The sequence below is a fragment of the Cornus florida genome, unplaced genomic scaffold (assembly GCF_030987335.1).
Source record: "Cornus florida cultivar Cherokee Brave unplaced genomic scaffold, ASM3098733v1 CherokeeBrave_3.0.0_Hap2_Chr03, whole genome shotgun sequence".
Taxonomy (NCBI): domain Eukaryota; kingdom Viridiplantae; phylum Streptophyta; class Magnoliopsida; order Cornales; family Cornaceae; genus Cornus; species Cornus florida.
This window is the reverse complement of record NW_026775573.1, coordinates 95,002,751-95,025,132: the sequence shown is the minus strand read 5'-3', so window position 1 is coordinate 95,025,132 and position 22,382 is coordinate 95,002,751. Positions and strand designations below refer to the sequence as shown.

At 32.3% G+C, this 22,382-nt stretch overlaps 1 protein-coding gene and 1 non-coding gene across 2 annotated transcripts; one reads left to right on the top strand and one right to left on the bottom strand.

Moving 5' to 3' along the window:
* Positions 1-7,637: 7,637 nt before the first annotated feature.
* Positions 7,638-7,743, bottom strand: LOC132302063 (small nucleolar RNA R71). Its single transcript, XR_009480720.1, has one exon. It is a non-coding gene; the product is annotated as a small nucleolar RNA R71 (small nucleolar RNA).
* Positions 7,744-12,331: 4,588 nt separating this feature from the next.
* LOC132298863 (expansin-like A1) lies at positions 12,332-16,762 on the top strand. The gene is made up of 5 exons (XM_059795194.1): positions 12,332-12,452; positions 12,756-12,865; positions 12,982-13,160; positions 16,308-16,440; positions 16,517-16,762. Exons 1-5 carry the CDS (start codon positions 12,341-12,343, stop codon positions 16,760-16,762), a joined length of 780 nt encoding a protein of 259 aa, XP_059651177.1. The 5' UTR covers positions 12,332-12,340.
* The last annotated feature ends 5,620 nt before the right edge of the window (positions 16,763-22,382 follow it).

Genomic DNA, 22,382 nt, shown 5'->3' with positions numbered 1-22,382 from the left:
TTCTACTAGGGTGAATAAAGAACTAAGAGTTGTGAAACTCAATCCTTGCATCCTCCATCAAATTTGTCTACAGAAAGTACCGTTAGTCCGGTACCACCAGCTTTCGTCTGTACCCATTGTTTAAATTGGAGCATCTTCAAAAGCGAATTCTGTAACTAAATCTATCCACCACTGATCTGTGATAAACTTGCCGATATTAAAAATCAATCAGTAATTCAATTTATCAATAGTTAACTATGACTTTAACTCAACAAAAGTCAACAAACTACGACCTTTCCATACATACCATGCACCTCATCTTTATATAAGTATTTGGTCTCACCATCTTGTCTTTGACACACCCTGCTTCTTTAAGACAAGTTAATGATAATCCGACTTCTTTATCTAACTTCAAAAGAATATGAAATCTTCCCATCCTCTACATAAGTCATCAATTTCCTTGCAACAGCTAATTGTTGCAAATTGTGACTAAAAAAAAATAATTCCATATTATTTATGGAAATGAAGAGATTTAGTTTCCTCCTCCATGTGCAACACCAGCAAATTCCTCCCATGACACACCCTCTTGAATAAATTCTTGATTAAGAATTTACTGATGAATAGTTATTCAGTCTCCTATCCTCACTTGGTGTCATTCCAATAAGTACTTAATCCAGTACTAAATCCTCCTTCTGACTTGGTAACAACTTCTGAAATTTTCAAGAAGATGTTCAGCAAATCCAGCACCTCTGATATATCATCATGGCGTTTTAGTGATCTTTATTTACCACTACCTTACGCATACCGAAACATTAACAATCACCAATATCATGGCGTTGTAATATGATACGAATCCATACCTGACGTAAAGTATATCAAATTAATCATTCTAGATTGTTTGACTCGTAGTGATGGTTTAATTATCCCATCCCAAAACACACCATAATAACACATGTCCAGGTCCAATAGATTGGTTAGATTTATGTGTATCTACCAAATCCTATGACCGTATGCTCACAAATTTAGCGTAAATAGCGCTACTTAGGACATCGTTCTTTCTAGAAAAGAAAGTCTCCTTTGAAATCAACCTTACTAGATTGTTTCAAAATTTCCTTTTATAGTTTCGTAAATAATCATTCAACCTCGAAACATATCCTTTAAAACATCGCTTAAAAGCACAAATGTTTTCCTAAACAAATACAAAGGGCTTAACCCTCATCGTCCTTATATGCGGAATATAAACTGTCTTACTTGACTTTATAAATCGAATTAGAATGTCACAACATAATACCAATGCCTTTTTGTATGTGATTTAAAAATTATGTATTTCGTTCTGATAAGAACACATTCGATCCCCAAACTTCTGAACAATACTTCTTATATACCTCTTTTAGAGATGATAAGAAAGATTTAATTATTTGTAGATTGATCAACCACAATTCTACTAATAACATTCGCTATACTACTAGCAATTCAGATCACCTCGCACAATCATCCCTCCTCAAGATTTAGTACCCTCTCTATTGGATACACATAAATCTCCTCCATTAGGATCTTCTTCGGCTCCTACTCCTTGCTTGTCTCCTTTTTGAGATCAACTGAAGTCGTGTTGGTCTCGATATGCGGTGACCTATCACGTACACCTAAATCCTTCCTTGGCTTATACTTTTAAAGTAACGCCAAACGAACCTAAACCGTCAATCCTTAACTCTGCTTTCTGGCAACGAAATCGATAACATACTCCTCTACTCCTTTGGGTCTTTATTGCTTTCGCCTTGAACCCATCCTTTTTTTAGTGCCAACCATTCTATGACTACAGAATATAATTGACATCAGCTCCTCCTAACAAACCGTAAATAAAGTACAACGAATCCTAATATGGGCTCTAAGTTTTAAGAGACGCAACACGGAAGTCACATAACGAAAGACACTCCTAAGGACACTTGAACCTAGAGTGCTCTGATACCAACTGTGATACCCCCGAATTTCCGAATGCGGGTTGGCCAGGCCCACCCGAATACCCGAGGATATCAAAACAAATTGATAATAAACGAACACAAAGTACAAAAGAATAAAGAAGAATAACTAAAATGCTAACAAGAAACTAAAATGATAATCTAATAATAAACCTCATAATATATTTTCATTAATTAATAAACTCTTCTAATTCAACTAATCCTCCAAAATACAACTCGGGAATCCATACTGTGTGGACCCCTAGAAAATCCAAACTAAACAAATGACAGTAATCTAAAACAGGAAACTGAATCATAAAGGAACTCTTATGTAGCATCGGAAGAATGAAGTAGACTGATTCCCGCTCAGCACGAACAACCTCTATTCGTGACGAACACCTGAAAAATAATGGTGGGTCAGGCCCACAAACAAGTTCTACTCTACTACAGTCCAAACAGAGATCCGATACACGTATACATCCTAGTCAATCCAACAGTAACTAGTAGTCCGTATATATATATATACACATTAAAGGAACCTCACTAGACTATAGGGCTGTCTCAACCTGAATAATAGGCAACATGCAAAACGTACATATAGTGGGCATGAGTACCTAAACCTACCAGGGTATACAACTACACTATATCTAGCTACACATCCCTGGCGATATACGCGCCCTAACCATTAATCCTGAGACTCAAGCTCATATCATGGCACCATACTTATATATATATAATCTAGTAACCATCCTATCCAGTATAAATTAATCCTCCATAAGTCATTCAACTTGTTCAGCTGACTTGACTTGAATATAAGTAGGACTTAACATTTTAGTTAATCCATTCCCTTATATAATAAATTAATCCTCCATAAGTCATTCAACTTATTCAGCTGACCTGACTTAAATATAAGTAGGACTTAACATTTTAATTAATCCATTCCTTTATATAAAATAGGTAGGACTTAACTGATAAGTTAATCCATTCCTAAAATGCCACCGTCTCATACCGGTGCATTAAACCACACAATCCAACAATTGATGTAACAATTAAGGAAATACATCAAACATTCCATAAATAACTATGATAAATATGATGTCAAGTTATCACATAATAAAAATGACTTATTATTTCTTTAAACTTCCTATATCATATGTCCTACACAAACTGAATCTTATACATGATGATATTTTATTATACCGTTAAATAAGGATTCTCTATATCCAATTCATCCTACACATTTAATCTCAATTGCTAAAATATTTTAAAAGATTAAATCCATTCGTTTGTTTAAAACATTCAAATAGCAAGCATCATTATGATTGAGTTTATTTAAATTTATTAAAACCCAAACCTAGTCCCTATTTAATGTTTAGGAATCTTAGGCATGTTTCTACGTTCCATCATTCCACAGATATGAAAAATACGTAATTTAAACATGTAAAAATTCACATAAGAAATCAAATCAAAATCATGCATTTTATCAATTCATAACACAAGAACAGATATGAACCAATTTCATAAAACCTATATTCTAACCCAATTAAACATGCATAATTATTTAATTTTATGTGTTTAATAAATCCTGAAATTTCCTAGGCATGTACAGAAACACGAATCAAAGGGAAAGAGATAGAAGAAGAACTTGCCTTAAACTTTCGGATCGAAAGTTAAACTTCTTCTTCCTTGATCTTCTCTCCAAAGGGTTTTTCTCCTCATTCCTTCCTTTTCCTCCTTCCCTCTCTAACACTATCTCTCTAGTATATATCACGTGAATATTTCTAACCCCCTTTTACAACCTATAGCTATATATTTATAGACTAAATAAAATAACCCTAACCCTTTTCCCAATCCAAGTCAACTTAAAAAAAAATGAAAATAAAAATATTAAAAAGGTAAGCAAAATATATTACGTATATAATTTATGTATATGTTTATTAAATAAATAAATTATACACATTCCATTATTTATTAATTGATTATCTAATAATATTTAAGTTACCATAATATTATAAAGTAACTTAAAACATAACACGTATCAAATCTATGTATATTTTTATTATTTAAATAAACATATACATCAGACTAAATATTACTACCCAAATTACCATAAAAGTAATTAATAAATTACTTTCTCTTTTATATATATATTAAAAAGGTAAGTAAAATATGTTACGTATATAATTTATGTATATGTTTATTAAATAAATAAATTATACACATTCCATTATTTATTAATGGATTATCCAATAATACTTAAGTTACCATAATATTATAAAGTAACTTAAAACATAACACGTATCAAATCTATGTATATATTTATTATTTAAATATAAAACATATACATCAGATTAAATATTACTACCCAAGTTACCATAAAAATAATTAATAAATTACTTTCATTTTTATATATGTATATAATATATATCTATATATATACATATATTATCCATGGATAATAATTCATACACATCCAACCTCCTATCCAAGTAGTCCATGGGACCCAATTGGTTATCCTATTACTACTAACCATAACCATAAAAGAAAAATAAAATAAAATAATAAAAGAAAAGAAAACATTTAATTTACAATTAATCAAAATACCATTTAAGCACATAACCTAATTAAACAATTAACACATAGACAAATACAAATAATACATAGACACATAATCAAATAATCAAGTAATACCTAATTCAATTAAACACATAAGCAATTAGTCAAATAATTAATTAAATAATTAAAAAATACAATTAAAATAAATAAATAAATACCGAGACTATCCTTTTAAAATTAGGGGTATTACAGTGGCCACAAACATAAACACAATTTGCATATAAAAGTGTGAACTATCTAATGCAAGAGTGAATTGTCTACCTAACCAATAAGTAAACTAAGTGTAGAACAACCCACCAAGATAAATGCATAATCCATTAATTAGTTAACAAATGGGTCTAATGAGAGCACACATCAATCTAGAGAATTATGGAATTTGCAATAATAAGTGTGGAGTATCAAATCAAGAATAGATTGTCTACCAACCTACAAACTGATGAGTGCTGAATATATGCATATTCGAGCCCCTAAATACGTGTATGCTAAGGCCTAAAGTGATACTTCTATCCATAGTTAGACTAATTTATGTCTAATGTGTATTTGTAGGTACTTTCCCAGATAAATGGTTAAAACTGAGACTTTGTGATGATATCAAAGCTTACAGAATCGTTGCTGGTCATTCAAAGCAAGCCGAGAGCTTAAATGGTGAAGTTTGAAGCAATTTAAGCCCTAGAGCTCGAGGTTAAGTGTTGAGGCTCAAGCATCACAACAAAGAAAAGAAGAAAAGTCAATAAGGCCTAAAAGCTCGAGCCTTGTACCTTGGTGCTCGAGCCCTAACTTAGGGTGCTCGAGCCTTACCTAAGGGTGCTCAAGCCTTAACCCTCAAGCTCGAGCATGAGGCATCAGAACTTAAAGAGTTGATTTTAATTGAAAGGTAATGCTCCCAGGTCTCGTGCCTCACCTCCAAGATCGAGCACCATCCACTGATGCTCAAGCCTTGAGCCTCAAATGCTTGAGCTTGGTACATAGTGCTCGAACCCATGAAGTTTGGATCGAGCAATGTTAAAAGAGATGAACCCCAAAAATATTCTAAGTGTTGAAGAAAAAGACGTTTCGGAAAGTAGTTGAAGAAATTTGGCTAAAAGTCAAAGTGAAGATCGAGCACCAATTCTTGAAGCTCGAACATCAATCCAGAGAAGCTCGAGCTTTGTTCCTAAAGCTCGAGCCTAAACCCTAAAGCTTGAGCTTTTGTTCTTAAAGCTCAAGCCTTCCAATGACATGTCAGATTTAAAGTACGGTATTGCTCTTTTTATCAGTCGTATCTCATCTCAGATGGGCCAGAAGACCTAAAAGCCCACCAGATCCTTATTTTCTTCTATAAAAGAAGGCGCAAGCCTTAATAGAAGAGGTTCAAAATTTCAATTCCTATTTACAGTGTTATTCAGAAGGCTGGTAACGTGCTGGCTTTTAGGGTTCCTATAACCTTGAAAGTGAAGATCCTGAGAAGAGAAGTGTCGTCTGTAACGATAGAGACAACTCCAACACAGATGATATCCAACCTCGTCATGAGTAGCTAATTCCTCTCTTAGGGTATTGATGTAAACCAATCTAATATTATAGTTTGATTGTTTTAACTCTGAGATTTTATTTTAATATATGATGTTTTCTTGATTATATGACTATAAGCACTTGAGACAACTCAAGTGGTTTTCATGCTCTAGTAGAATATAAACTGTTATTCCCTTGTCTTAGATGTAATAGTTTATGTTCTATTCCCAACCTATCTTGTTGTGTGGTATCTGGCGGAGCCCTGCCAGACACAAGAATAAAGGTCATATAATGGTATTCTAATGTTTTTTTGCAAAAGAATGTTTTCATAGTCTATGCTTAGGAAATGTGGATTGTTTACAAAGTAGTTAGAGTAGGTAGATGGATAATCCTCTCTAACCGCAGATAGGTTATATTTAACTAATTTTATAAAATATCTTTCTTTAAACTCCGAATTGAACAAATGTTATTGAGTTCAATTCATTTGAAAACATAATTAGTTAAATTCATAGAGTTAATTCAATTGACCATAATATGATGGTTGTGGTGAAGTCAAAGCCCTAAGACTTTCTCTCTCTGATCATTTAATTTAGTTTAATTTGCTCTAGTTAAATATTTTGTTTTAATTTTAGTTTGTCAAATCGTGACAACCAACAAACTTTCCAACCAAGTTACCTGTAAACCATTAGGACTAAAATAAAGACTAATGCAAATCTCATTTCCCTGTGGGTTCGACATCCTCTTTACGTAGAGCTATCCTATACGGAATCGTTCTATTGCGAGACATAACAAATTTTTGGCGCCATTGCCGGGGAGATTAGTTTTTGTTTAGTTTTTAATTAGTTTATTTTGGTTTACCAGTCTTCGGACTTTTTGATATCTCACCTTAATTCTTTTTGTTTTCAGGTATAAATTAGCAGTGGGGACAAAGACGCTTAAGGGATAAAAAGCTTCGGTTTATTAAACCTTTTGTGAGTTTTTACTATTTTTCTGTTACTTAGAATACTTTCTTTTTGTTGCTGTTAGGATTAGTGGAACCAGTGCATGTTAACTCGCCAAAATAGGTCAAAACCTTTAGTGCATGATCCTAAAATAGAAAGAACTTTGAGTCAGTTAAGAAAACTTAAAAAACATTTGAATAATATATATAGTTCCTCTGATAACATGGTTGAACAACGTAATGCACCGGGTAATAATGGAAATGGTAATGGAGAACGGGATCCACCTATTCCTTCACCATAACCACAATTGAGGGACCATTTCATTCCTACCACATATACTTCCCCTTTGTGCTTTATTTTTCCGGATGCTGATGCAACCCATTTTGAGATCAAGCCTGCTATGATCCAAATGCTTCCTATCTTCCATGGTATGCAACAGAGGATCCTTATAAGCACTTGGATGTGTTTTTGGAATTGTGTTCAACTTCCAAGTTGACCACTCTTACCAATGATTCATTTAGAATGTGGTTTTTCCAATTCTTTCTTAAGGACAAAGCAAGAACTTGGTTGCAGTCCCTTCCAACAAATTCCATATCTATATGGGACATGTTGCAACAGGAGTTCTTGAAGAAATATTACACTATGGGTAAAACCACACAAATGAGAAGAGAAATCATGGCATTTTCTCAAATCCTAGGAGAACAGCTCCATAATGCATGGGAGAGATATAATGATCTTCTAAGAAAGTGTCCACACCATGATATTGCTCAATGGTATTTAATACAGATCTTCTATGATAGTTTTATAGATTCTTATCTTAGAAGGGATAGAATGAAATTCTTTGATTGTTCTTACAGAAGAATGATCCTTTTTATTTGACTGATAGTACCAACAAACAATTAATTATAATATAACAAATATAAATAATAAATAAACAGGGTGTTCTTTTATTCGAAACGCTTCGTGATCTTCAACCAATTATGTGCTTCAATATAATTACCAGGAGTAAACGCTATAGCTTGTTTCCAATACTCAGCGGCTTGATCGAACCAAGCCTCTGCAATTTCAGAATCTCCCTGTCGAATGGCTTGTTCCCCCCAGTCGGAATAGGCGGGTCAATTCCTTCCCTTAGAACCGTACTTAAGAGTTTCCTACCTCATATGGCTCAGCAGTCAATTCTTTGGGTGTCCCGTTTTAATGAATCGAAACATAATACATTGAATTCACCTATTGTATAAAGTATAAATATTTCAGAAACGTCAGGAACTTATGTCACTATAATCCAAATGGGAATTTGCTGTGCTAGGGCATATAAATCCCAACAATATATATATATATATATATATATATATATATATATATATATATATATATATATATATATATTTGCTACGGATCAGCCACAGATCGGATTCACGGATCGGATCGGATTTTTAATAGTTTGATCCATGATCTGATCCGTGAACTACGGATTCAAAAAATTTGAATCTGTCACGGATCCGTGGGTTCACCAATCCGATCCGATCTGCACGGATCAGATCGGATCCACGGATTCGCGAATTTTTTTGCCTACCCCTAATATATTCCCAGTACTTTTGGGATGGAGGACCTTCCGTTTATATATTGTGTATATATATGTGTATGTCTAACTGCAATGCATTTTAAAACCAAAGAAAACATAAACAAGCTAAGCTAGAAGAGGGGCGTGGCTTGATCAGTGGTGAAATCCATGAGTTGTTATGAGCAGTGGAAGCCTGTTTTGGCAATGGTGAGTGTTGATTTTGCTTTGGCCGTTGTCAACATATTTCTTAAGAAGGTCCTTAATCAAGGAATAAACCAGTTGCTAATCGTCACATACAGACACTCTATTTCTGCTATTTTCTTGATCCCTGTTGCATACTTTATGGAAAGCTGCGTACTCGATCATCACTCACTTCATGTTCCTTTTAAAATTAAGTACCTACACAACATTTTATTTTTAGCCCATATTAAAATGGCCGACCTCAGTTGTTAATATATATATATATATACTTTTTTTTTAATATTTAATATATGTACTTCAGGATTAATCTTAGTTAATACATAACTTTTTGTTGGCTCCATGATTTTAGTATTTTACAGAATATATATACACACACACAGTAGGTTCTAGCTTCAAATTAATAAGTATATATGTGTAGTGAATTTAATTAATTTGTTGCAGGAAAAGCAGGCCTAAGCTTACAGCTCGAATATTATGTGTGTACAAATTGGTTCAATTGATACTCAAGGTAAGTCATTTCTTCAATTATTCAATATTTTATTCCAGATTTTTTCATGCTAATAATAAATAATATTGGATGTTAACCGCATATGGGATCAATCCATGGCGGCGAAGATATTTTCCTCAACCATGAAGAATTCTACTTCAGTTATGCTTGGCTAAACGCTTTGCTAGGATTGTGATGTAGCCTTATCTTAGCACACTGGTTGATTGTATTTATTTACTGGAGAACAATTTTTATCATGCATGATTGTGTAATCTGTAGAATTTTTAATTGACTTTTCAATAATAATCGGTTTTAGAGTTTTAATTCAATTACAAATATTTTTCTATCTTGTCTTAGATATTTTAATCTTGTGATTGAACACAACTCATTCACTTCTTGTAATTGTAAATGAGATGATTATACAATGGTATTTCTCTGAATATAATGTCAGAAATTTGATGGATTATGCCTAGAAAAGATAGACCATGCTACACCCTAGAGTAAAGTAAATAAGTACATGGTTTATACTAATCGAAGATAGTCCATACTTAACTTTAAATTATATTATTTTCTAGCCGAATTAATATGTGCTTGTAACCATGATTTATTCCCTGTGCATGTTATATCATATATCTCCAATAAACTGATGCAATTAATTGGTGGTGGGACGTTAGTGGTAAAGTCATTCCCCTAGTTCTCTCTTTATTTTCTACATCCTATTTAATCATTGTTCTTTAGTTTATTTTATTTTTCTACTTAATTAATTTAGAATTAATCATCACAATTCGATAATCCTACTTTCAAGTTAATTTGGAATTTAAAAAATCTGTTAACAAATTTAATTTACACAAGAGTCTCTTGGGTATGACACCCTTAAAAATAAACCATATTTATAAAGATTCGTGCATTTATGAGTGGTACATATACATCTCACAACAAAATCAATCCAATAAAAGTAAGACTCATTATCAGGTTGATCTCAACTCCAATTTATCATCGTTGAATATGAATTTTGACTCGACAATTTTATATATATGTGAATGTCTAATAATAGTGTCCAAATTTCATGTGATACAAACATGGCCTCCCAAAAACAAGAGAGTTAAAGGTTCAAAGCTTGATACAATACAAATATAGTTATATCATATATATCTAACAACACAAGTCATAGTTGTTAACAGATGGGCAAAGTGTCGGTCACACACAAAATCGTGTCTCTCTTTTATCCCGCCACGTATACGCAAGTGCTCGTCTCTGCATTTGCATCCCATCTTAAACCTTTAGATCTGTTTTTCAAGTTGTGATGTGCGCTTAGGATCTCCATCAATAACAAGCTAGTTTTCAAGTAATTAAATAAACCTACTTAAACACGTCAATTTTATTCAACATTTTGATTACGCCTACTTATTATTAGCATGTCTCAAACCTTGTAATAAATTAGATCCATGGGTTTATTTATTGCATTGATTAGAATATAAATATTCTTTAACTATTATTTATTAATAATTCATATATATATATATATATATATATATATATATATATATATATATATATATATATATCGGAGTATTAACTACTCAATTTCTAAACTAGACGACACCACTCTCCTTAAGTCTGTGTATATATATATGTATGGGTATATCTGTTGGGATTTATATGCCCTGGCATAGCAAATTCCTATCTGGATTATAGTAACATATGTTCCTGACATATCTGAAATATTTATGATTTATATAATTGGTGAATTTAATGTATTATGTTTCGATTCACTATGAAATTGATAGTATCCCTGTAATTACAAGAAGTATTTATATATATGTATGTGATGGCAATCAATGCATAATATATAATAGTAATTATAAATTGTTCATAGTCGATAATTATGAATGGACTCATAATTAATTAAGACTAGAACGGGATCCGCGTTAGGTTGAGATATATTGCGAGAGCCGTCGTTTGCAATTGTTCCATATCACCGTCATGGCATTTGACTTTTAAGCATGAGAAAAGTATAGACTCTTTTATTAATTAATAATTACTTTGATTTGTTCGGCGGATTCTTCGGGATCCTTAGACCGACACTTTGGGTAGTTATGTAATTAATAGTTAGAGGGTTATATTTTCAATATTTGTATCATTGCTACTTGTATTTATTTTGTATTGATTATGGTTGATGACAAAATAAATTCGAAGGCCTCCGTATGTTTTTAGACAAAATGATTTATTATATATTTATTTATTTAAATTATTATTTTTGTCAAACAAATGTTTTATTGTGATCGAGCCAGAAATAATCAATGGTACCAAAATAAATATATTAATTAGGTAGTCGGATTGATGGCTTTATTTATCCGATAACTAATTAAGCATAGAGCGGTCAAAGTGCAATATTGACTTAGAGTTTATTTATTAGTTAATTGGAGTTCAATTAATTTCTTTTAGTGGAGTAGAAATTAATTTATGAATTAATTGAATTGGGTCCATGGACCGGGCCAATTATTAATTCATTGTAGCCAATAAAATAATAGGCCCAATGGATTCTCACTCATAGCCCAACTTGATATTGTAATCATATTAGATTTGAGACATATGAATTAGAGATTAAGAAGGATTTGTTATTTCCTTTTCTTTATTTTTATGTTGCCTATAAATATACATGGTTTATGTATATTTTGGGGGTGATTTTTAGTAGAAGGAAAAAGGAATATATTTTCTCTCTCTAGAAAATTAGGGTTTATGTTCTCATCTAATGGAGGCTCCCACAAGCCTAGTTTTCTAAGGTCATTCATGGAGGCATATGAGTGATTCCTAAAGGCAAAACAATTACCAAGAAGATGAATATCCAAGGAGAATGCATCTTGCTAAGGGATCTACAATAAGTGAGAACATTCACTTTAGAGGAGAGATCTAAGGTTTACTCAAACCTTGATGTAAGTATTCAATCTTTTAATTGAATGATACATCATGTTTTATTTTTTGCATAAAACTTGTCTGCATGTGATGATCAAGATCTATGAATTTAAATCCCTCGAAAAGTTTTTAAAACTAGTACGTTTTCCAACAATATCATCAACCTCAGTCTCCTCGCAAACACATTCTCAAGTAAATAATGTCTCTGTTTCTTTTCTTCCTCCTCTTCCTTGCATCCTATACCAATGCTTGTGATCGATGTCTGCATCAAGCCAAGGTTGCTTACTTCACCAAAGCTTCTCTACTTTCATGTAAGACTCAGTTTTTTCTTCATTTGTTCTTTGATTCCAAAAGAAAAATATTTATGTTGTGTTTGGAAGCACTGCATTAGTGTATTGAATTTAAAATTTTCTTAAATCACTGAATTAGTGCCTTGAATTTGAAATTTGAAAAAATTTTACTCCTAAATTTCTTCTTATTCCAAATGTAGATTGGATACTATCCAACATTGCTTAAAATAAATCCATATCTTAATTCACTAAAATATTAATTTAGTGGGTATTTCTTTTCTTTTCCTTTTTTTAAAAAAAATTATAAAATGAAAATTGATGCAGCTGGAGCTTGTGGGTATGGTTCATTGGCTATGGACTTCAGTGGTGGAGCCCTTGCAGCTGCCGTTCCCAACCATTACAAAAATGGAGCTGGTTGTGGTGCATGCTTTCAGGTGTGTGTGATTGTGTGACAATTAATACATGCACACTATTTTTTTTTTTTTTTTTTTTTTCTCTAATTTTTCGTTGTGGAATTTTTGTTTTGATTGCGGTAACTTTATATTTGCAGATAAGATGCAAGCACACAAAACTGTGTACAAAACAAGGGACTCAAGTGACAGTAACTGATCTCAATCACAACAACCCAATAGATTTTGTTCTCAGCAGCAGTGCTTTCATGGCCATGGCCAAGAATGGTATCGGCCAAGACATGCTAAGACTTGGAATTGTTGACGTGGAATATAAAAGGTGAGCATATCTAAATTTCACATTCTTTACTTCATTTAATTACACAAAATCATCAAATATATAATTAAGAGTTGAATGCCCTGCGAGGTTTCAATTTATTGCTCTCGTATTAAACCTCACTCATTTTTACTCTCACACCCTCATTTTTAAAGTATGAAAAGTATGAAAAATGCGAGTTTACTATTATTTCCTGAATAATAATATTCTGTTCGATAAATTGGCCTAGGTAACTACCGAAATTGTTGATATTTTATTTGTGCACTAAACATTCAAAAAATAAATATGGAAAGAAGCTAAAGAAGTTTTGACGGCACCTCCCTCTCTCTGTTATGCTGCTTCTTTGATTTTTTTTCTTTCTGACTTACTGTTCTCTCTTTTTCACTTTGCAAAATTGAACAAAATTACTTTTAAACTGATACAAATATTAATAATATTAAATACGCATGTGAGTATTATACAATAGCAAAATTGTAACAAAATTAAAGCAAAAAGTAAATAAACATAAAAGTCCTAATTTTGAGGGTTTTCCCTAACCCAGAAAAGCCCTACAATGTTAAACCATGCAAAATTATATAGATGGGGTATTCCATCATAAGACTATGGTACGACCATAATAAAATTGTATTTGTGCATCACCAATATTGATGGTCTCTATAATTACAAAAACTTAGGTTTATTTTTAAAATAAAAAAAAAATACTTAATCATTACCAATAAAATTAGGCTTATTCAAAATTTACTTGTTCATCACCAATATTGTTGCGTCTTTGCAATTGCTAAAAATTAAGCTTATTCCAAAAAATAAAATAGAAAAAAGAAGAAAAAAAAAAAGTAATCAGGTTCTCTCCTTCAATCTTATTAGGGTTTTTTTTTTCAATCTACAAGCAAACATATACGTTTATATATGTATTTTCCCCTTTAATTTTATGAACCAATATAGATTTTTTAATACTTTGTTTTCCCTTCACCGTGAGTTAGAGAGAATGAATAACATGAATAGAAAAATAAAAAAGAGAGAGAGATGGGTAGTCAAAACTTCTTCAGATTCTTTTCATATTTATTTTTGGCACTCAAATAGGATTAGAAGTAGGCCAATTTAATCAGATAAAGTATCATTACTCTTATTTCCTTAACTTTATTTAACCATGAAAAATATATTGCTGATATATGTAAACAAAATGTGAAATGACAATATTACCACCTCTACTCTATTGTTCTGAAACTTTACCGTCCTCCTATCCCTTCAATTTTCCCAGCACTCTCCTTGTCTCTCTAGAATTTCACTCATTTTCTCTCTCTAAAATGGCCCCCAAGGCCCCGAGAAGATCTCAATTCCAACTAGAATCCCTCGTTTTTTCCTTTCATTGTCGCAAACCCCGGTTAAATTTAGGCATGATACACTTTTTAGTACGTCTTAATAAAAGAAGCTCCAGGAAACAAGAAGCTGCCAAAAGAGGCAACGTCCTAATAAAAGAAGAAGAAAAGGTCAGAGAAGAGTGGAGGACCAGAGACCATGGGGATTGCTCGATGAATTTCACTAATTAGTCTTAAAGAGTTCCGATGCGGGATTCTTGTCATTAGATTATACCTTTACCAACGTTTGGTACCAAATATGCTATTTAGCTTATTTTATATTCGGTATGTATATATATATATATATATATACACGCGCGCGCGCACGGTAGTGACATCTCTTTTAAATTTGTTTCATTGTATAATAAATATTCTTTGTTTTTAGTATTATTTCTCTTTTAAATTTGTTTCGTATAATAAATATTCTTTGTTTTTAGTATTATTTCTCTTTTAAATTTGTTTCGTATAATAAATATTCTTTATTTTTAGTATTATTTCTCTTTTAATGGTCTGGTAATTTTGATAGAGAGAACATTGAGGTTTCTATATAATTACTTTTTATTGGTAATATTAAAATTGAAAAGTAAAATAAGGAGAGAGTGTTTTTATATTAAAAGGAAATCATATAAATAAGTTTGAAATTTGACTGTTAGATTCAGGAACCGAGCCAGAAAAAAATTTCAAGAGGCACATTGTACTATTTTATGCCATAATATATAATTATAATATAATGTACATACATATAAGTATATGTGTATATATATATATAGAAAGATACAGTGATATTTTTGGAATGAAATTAAATTATAGATATAGAATATAAAGATTAAGGAAACAATTTAGGAGAAAAAATAGAAAACATATAGTCTATGAAGAATGAAAAATTTTAAGGGACATTTTCTATATTTTCATAAATATATATATATATATATATAGAATATAAGAGAGGGAGAAAATCCAAGGGCACGTGCATTCGGCCCTTAAATCTCTCCATCACCGATTAGATTTAATAATTTAAAGATTATTATAAAAAGCATAGATGAATTTTGTTTCTCTCATAAAATAATAGATCACAACTCTATCTATATATATATATATATAACACATTTGAAGTTTCTCCTTCACACAAAAACCAAGCCTATTACATACTAATAACCGTCTGCTACCTATGCTACATGCATAGGAAGTTGGAACAAATGAAAGACATTTTATAAGGACAATGTTTAGCCACTCAAGTAGCTAAGCATTTTCCATTTTATAATCAACATTTGACTAGATTCTAACCATTCTAACCAGTAGCTAAGCGCTGTCCATTTTATAATCAACATCTGACTAAAATTCTTTCCAAAATAATAAATCATAATTATTTATACCATAAATATATATATATATATATATTTATCAAGGTGTTGGGAATTATAAATAGGAAAGCAGACTTTACAATTGCCTTGTACGGGTAGGAATCAAATGGTCACATATCAATAATTCTTAATATTATTTTAGTCTGTATAATACCAGTATAATCAACATTTGACTAAGATCCTTACCAAAATAATAAATCATAATTATCTATACCATAAAAAATATATATGTATATTTATATATATATATATATATATATATATATATCAAGGTGTTGGGAATTACAAATAGGAAAGCAGACTTTGTTTTTTTTAAGTGAGAACAACTTAACCTTTTAATATTATTTTAAACTTTCGTGTCCTCAAATTTGTTAGTAGTAGTCCTATAACATTCGTCTCTTTTGACATATTAACGCTTCAAATCAACATAGCAGAGTAGCTTGTGGCTACAAAAATGGGAATTTGTGTATCCGGGTAGAAGAAACAAGCAAAAGGCAGCGTTATTTAGCAATAAAATTCCTGAACCAAGGTGGCCAAACTGAAATTGTAGCAGTTGATGTAGCTCAGGTGAACACAAAAAAAAGTGTCACATATATCAATCGTTGAATTTCTTCTTATACTTAATTTGCATTTTTGTTCATAGGTTGGATCAACAAAGTGGAGTTGGATGATCCGAGCAAACGGGAGTATTTGGTCAGCAAGTAGTGTTCCTGAGGGAGCTTTGCAGTTTCGGATGGTGATAACGTCCGGATACGACGGAAAGTGGGTGTGGGCAAGGAATGTGGTTCTGGATAATTGGTCTAATGGGGTGATATATGATTCTGGAATTCAGATCAACGACATTGCACAAGAGGGTTGTGCACCTTGGGATGATGAGATATGGAAATGAGATAGTCTTCATCATCCACTGCATTGTGTCAGTACTACACGTTTACTATTCTTTCTACTTGTAAGACCATCTCCAATGCAAAATTTTATTTTAGCGTGTCAAAGTTATATTTTGAGTGGTACTACAGTGTCAAAATATTTAGATTTTAACAATTCTGCTCCATTGGTGCATTTCATCCTCCTTTCTCAAGACACGAGTCACTCTTTACCTTATAAGACTCCAGGACAACCCTTGCTGCTTCAATAACAGCCTGTCCTTTGGCATAGTGCTGCCGGCAAACAGGCTTATAGACATCGGCACCACCAATAAGTTCCGTCTTTGTTTCATTCGCCACAAAGCTCGCACCGAGCTGTTAACTTGGTTATGGAATCAGCTAGGTGTTGGGAAACGTGCTAGTTTTAAAAACTTTTCGAGGGATTTAAATTCATAGATCTTGATTCATCACATAGAGACAAGTTTTATGCAAAAAATAAAATAAAATATGATGTATTATTCAACTAAAAGATTGAATACTTACATCAAGGTTTGAGTAAACCTCAGATCTCTCCTCTAAAGTGAATGTTCTCACTTATTGTAGATCCCTTTTGCTAGATGCATTCTCCTTGGATCTCCATCTTCTTGGTAATTGTTTTGCCTTTAGGAATCACTCATATGCCTCCATGAATGACCTTGGAAAACTAGGCTTGTGGGAGCCTCCATTAGATGAGAACATAAACCCTAATTTTCTAGAGAGAGAAAATTTATTCCTTTTTCCTTCTCATAAAAATCACACCCTAAAATATACATAGACCATGTATATTTATAGGCAACATAAAAATAAAGAAAAGGAAACAACAAATCCTTCTCCATCTCTAATTCATATGTCTCAAATCTAATATGATTCCAATATCAAGTTGGGCTATGAGTGAGAATCCATTGGGCCTATTATTTTATTGGCTACAATGAATTAATAATTGGCCCGGTCCATGGACCCAATTCAATTAATTCATAAATTAATTTCTACTCCACTAAAAGAAATTAATTGAACTCCAATTAAATAATAAATAACCTCTAAGTCAATATTGCACTTTGACCCCTCTATGCATAATTAGTTATCGGATAAATATAGCCATCAATCCGACTACTTAATTAATATATTTATTTTGGTACCTTTGATTATTTCTGGCTCGATCACAATAAAACATTTGTTTGACAAAAATAATAATTTAAATAAATAAATATATAATAAATCATTTTGTCTAAAAACACACGAAGGCCTTCGAATTTACTTTGTGATCAACCATAATCAATACAAAATAAATATAAGTAGCAATGATGCAAATATTGAAAATATAACCCTCTAACTATTAATTACATAACTACCCAAAGTGTCGGTCTAAGGATCCCGAAGAATCCGCCGAACAAATCAAAGTAATTATTAATTAATAAAAGAGTCTATACTTTTCTCATGCTTAAGAGTCAAATGCCATGACGGTGATAGGGAGTAATTGCATACGACGGCTCTCGCAATATATCTCAACCTAACGCGGATCTAGTTCAAGTCTTAATTAATTATGAGTCCATCCATAATTACCGACTATGAACAATTTATAATTACTATTTATATATCATGCATTGATTGTCATCACATACATATATATAAATATTTCTTGTAATTAACTGGACACTATCAATTTCATAGTGAATTGAAACATAATACATTGAATTCACCAATTATATAAATCATAAATATTTCAGATATGTCAGGAACATATGTCAATACAATCCAGATAGGAATTTGCTATGCCAGGGCATATAAATCCTAACAGCTCCCACTTGCCCTCATAGCCAATTCAAATTGCACCTAACTCCAATGTTATCCAGATGATGATCAAAATTATTGATCAATGACACCTTTGATAATGGATCAACAAAGTTGTGTTCCAATGCAATGTTTTAACTACAAGTGCATTTTCTTGCCGGACAATATCATGTCGAACATGATACTTCCTCTCAGTGTATCTTGTTCCTCTATGGAACCTTGGGTCATTGGTTTGGACTACTTCTGCACTATTGTCACAATATAGCTCGATAGGCAGGTTAGTATGCTCCACAACCTCTAAATCAGTGAGATCAAACCAATAGGCTTATATTGCCACCTTTAAGGCTGCAATATGTTCCACCTGCAGGTTTGAGTCAACAGTTGAAATCTGCTTGACAATCTACCAATTGATTTCCCTTCCATTAAGTGAACATACACTAAGTCATGAACCTCATAGTATCTACTTCTGATTGAAAATCAGAACTAGCATACCTGACTAGGACCATATCATCACATCCATAAATGAGTATGATATCATTGATTCTCCTTAGGTACTTAATGATATTTTTCACAATAGACCAGTTGTCAAGTCCAGTATTGGACTGATCTCTACTGACTATCCCTACCATGTAGCGGATGTCCTGTTTGGTATAGACCATGGCATATATGAGACTCTCATATGCCGAAACATATTGTTCCAGTCTCATTTGTTCAATCTCCTCTGCTAGTCTTGAAAAACTACTTACTAGAGAGAGCGATCCATATCAATAAAGCAAGAACTCATTCTTTGAGTTATGCATACCAAACCTGGTCAAAACTTTATCAATGTAGGATTATTAAGATAAGCCTATTTTCCTTTTAACCTGACCTTGCAAAAGCTTGATCCTAGGAATATAGCTTACATCTTGAAATTCCTTCATTTAAAAGTAATTGAACAACTACCTTTTAATTGATGACAAAACTTCCACGTCATTATAAATGAGTAGAATGTCATCAATATATAGAATTAAGAAAAATAATGACATTCCCTTGTACACTCATGATTTATTCACTAAGAAATCTTCTGGTATCTTTTTGTAGATTAACTTGCCTTCCATAGGAATCACCCTACTAGAAAGTTCTACAAAATCCCAGAATTTATTAGAATACATAGATTCCAACTCTGATTTCATAGTAACTCACCAAAACGATCTGTATCCACATCGGTTCACGCTTCCGTGTAGCTTACTGGGTCTAACTCATGTTTAACAGGGATGTCCATAATGGTCTCACCTAAAAACATGATTCTGTCGAATTGGATGATAATCCTCCCACTACATCAATGTACCGATGCAAGAATCTGTGTTGTAGATGATGCTAACGCATCAATAGGGAATTCATATATTATTCTCAATCTCTATAATAAGTGTGTTCACATGTGGTACATTTGGTACTCATACCAAATTCTCTAACATTATGCTACTAGGTATGTGATTCATAATATGATTCTCCTATAGATAAACAGTGAGTGAAAACAATCAACTTTTATCTTTGAGATCATAAAATAATCCATCCTAGTGACATTTAGAGTAGCTATCAAATCTAGATGCCTATGATCTGATTCCAACTTACTTGTCCATATCAAACGCACGTGTGCAAGACTACCCCATATGTGCATATGATTCAAACTAATATTTAGTCAAAAACACAGCTCAACGGTATCCTTGAGACAGACTAAGATGGAATGCAGTTCATAATGCGCATCGATGTCATTAACGCTAAACTCTTAAATGAAAGAGATAATGTGGCATTACTGATCATAGATCTAACCATGTTATGTGGAATTCTGTTATTCCTATTTGACACCTAAATTAATTTAGCGTCAATTGCGGAAAACTGGTACACAACACCCTCATTGACCATATAGTCTTTGCACTATCCCAAGAAATACTCAAATACTCGATCAGATCGAAGTGTCTTGATAAGTTTACCTAATCTGAGCTCCACATCAGTCTTTACCCTCTCGGAATATACCAAAAGTATAAGACTTGTGTCGCAACAGGTAAATTTATCCAAAACGTGAGTAATCTTGATTGGATGTTCATAAGACTACACGTGTACGTGTGTACCGACTCCAATTGTTCTTTATGTCTATTTCATTTGGCTGATTAAGCCCTTAGAGTTATCTATCCTTCAAAACAAGATTCACAAGTTTGGTTTAGGCTCCTCTGCCTCACTAGGTAATAAACCTTCTTTAACCAATCTTTAAATCTCATTTTGATTGATTACAACCCAAAAATAGACACCAAAAATACAATGAGTCAGGAATAACAAATTTTCTCTTAACATTCAATCTAGAAGATGCAACATTAGTTTCTACATCCTGCAAATCTTAAGAGCTTGTGATTATAGTATATTAACCATCTTTCAATACACCAGAAGCAATCACATATCTATTCAATTTTATAAAACCAGTTTTACAAAATAACGATCTAGTTTTTTATAAACCACAAGTGAAACAAAAATTAGATAGCGTCTAACTACTGTGCATAAAGATGATTCTCTAATACTAATATCCTCATACTCTCTAATTTCAGATGTAATACTCCCACTGACTTAACTACAACCTTGGCATCAGGTCAAAAGATAAATATATTTCCATATCATCAAGACTTCTGGATTCCTGAAATCCTTACAATAAATTGCAAACATGTTTAGTGGCTCCAGAATCTATCCATCAGGAATCAATAGATACAACCACATAACATGGCTCAATGATTAAATATATATTTTCCTATGCCACGTCATTGCTTAGACAATTTGTCCTTTAGTGTCTTAGTAAACGACAAAAGAAACAGTTTTCTTCGCCCTCAACATACACTGCCTTATTCCCTTTAACCTTTTTGAATACCCATGTTCTGTGCTAGTCTAGTCCTATTATCATCCTTCTTCTGTGCTTTGCCTTTCCACTTGGGCCTAGAAGAAGATGGTATAGACTAGGTTAGATTGATAGGAACGCCCATACTATTGATTATCCCTTCATCTGTTACCAATTCTATAAGAATATCAGCGAGTGTGAACTCAAACTGATTCCTTATTTAGTTCACTCTAACAGAGTCGAATGAGTTTGGTAACAAGGCAATAATCATGTCAACTTGAAACTTACCACCCAAGTCAGCCTTATTGATCTCCAGCTAATTTTTAAATAATAAACAATCATTTTTCAAAATTCGATTTCATACTGGAGTTCCTTAGGCTATCTTGATGCTATTCAAGTTTGACATAGTACTTTGGCATACTCTCTATCTAATCTCACCAAAACATCTTATTAAAATTTTAACATGATGCTTGAAGAAAATAAAATAATGTAAATGTTAGCTTTGGAGCGTATTCGAGGTAAACTCTAGAATATTGCACCAAGTCATCTCATTTGCCTTATTTCACTTATTCAAAGCATTAATGTTCTCTTGGGTATCTTAAAGTAAAAGGAGTAGGTTTAGGAGTAGTAAATACATTTGTACCCTTACGTTGTGAATAAAATATCTAACTTCCTTTCCCAGTCAATATTAATGAAGTCCAGTTACATTGAATATGTAAGCAAGCAGATAAACTGGATTAAATATAATTAATCTGAATATAAATGCATTCATACAATATGCAAGGTGAATTATTAATACTGTCATGCATATTTAAAATTAAAATGAGTTTGTTAACCACATAATATAATAAATCTCAATTGAACAAGAGATCATTATCATTATTGGTGAACAATCCCTTTTAATTAATGCGGGTCCCTCAACTCTGTAGCATAATAAATCAACCAATCAATATGTCAATAAC

Excerpts from the sequence above, each read along its gene's own strand:
- LOC132298863 (XM_059795194.1), top strand. The coding sequence starts at position 12,341 with ATGTCTCTGTTTCTTTTCTTCCTCCTCTTCCTTGCATCCTATACCAAT. Across the intron at positions 12,453-12,755 it reads CAAAGCTTCTCTACTTTCAT|CTGGAGCTTGTGGGTATGGT; the intron begins GTAAGACTCAGT and ends AAATTGATGCAG. Across the intron at positions 16,441-16,516 it reads TAGCAGTTGATGTAGCTCAG|GTTGGATCAACAAAGTGGAG; the intron begins GTGAACACAAAA and ends TTTTGTTCATAG.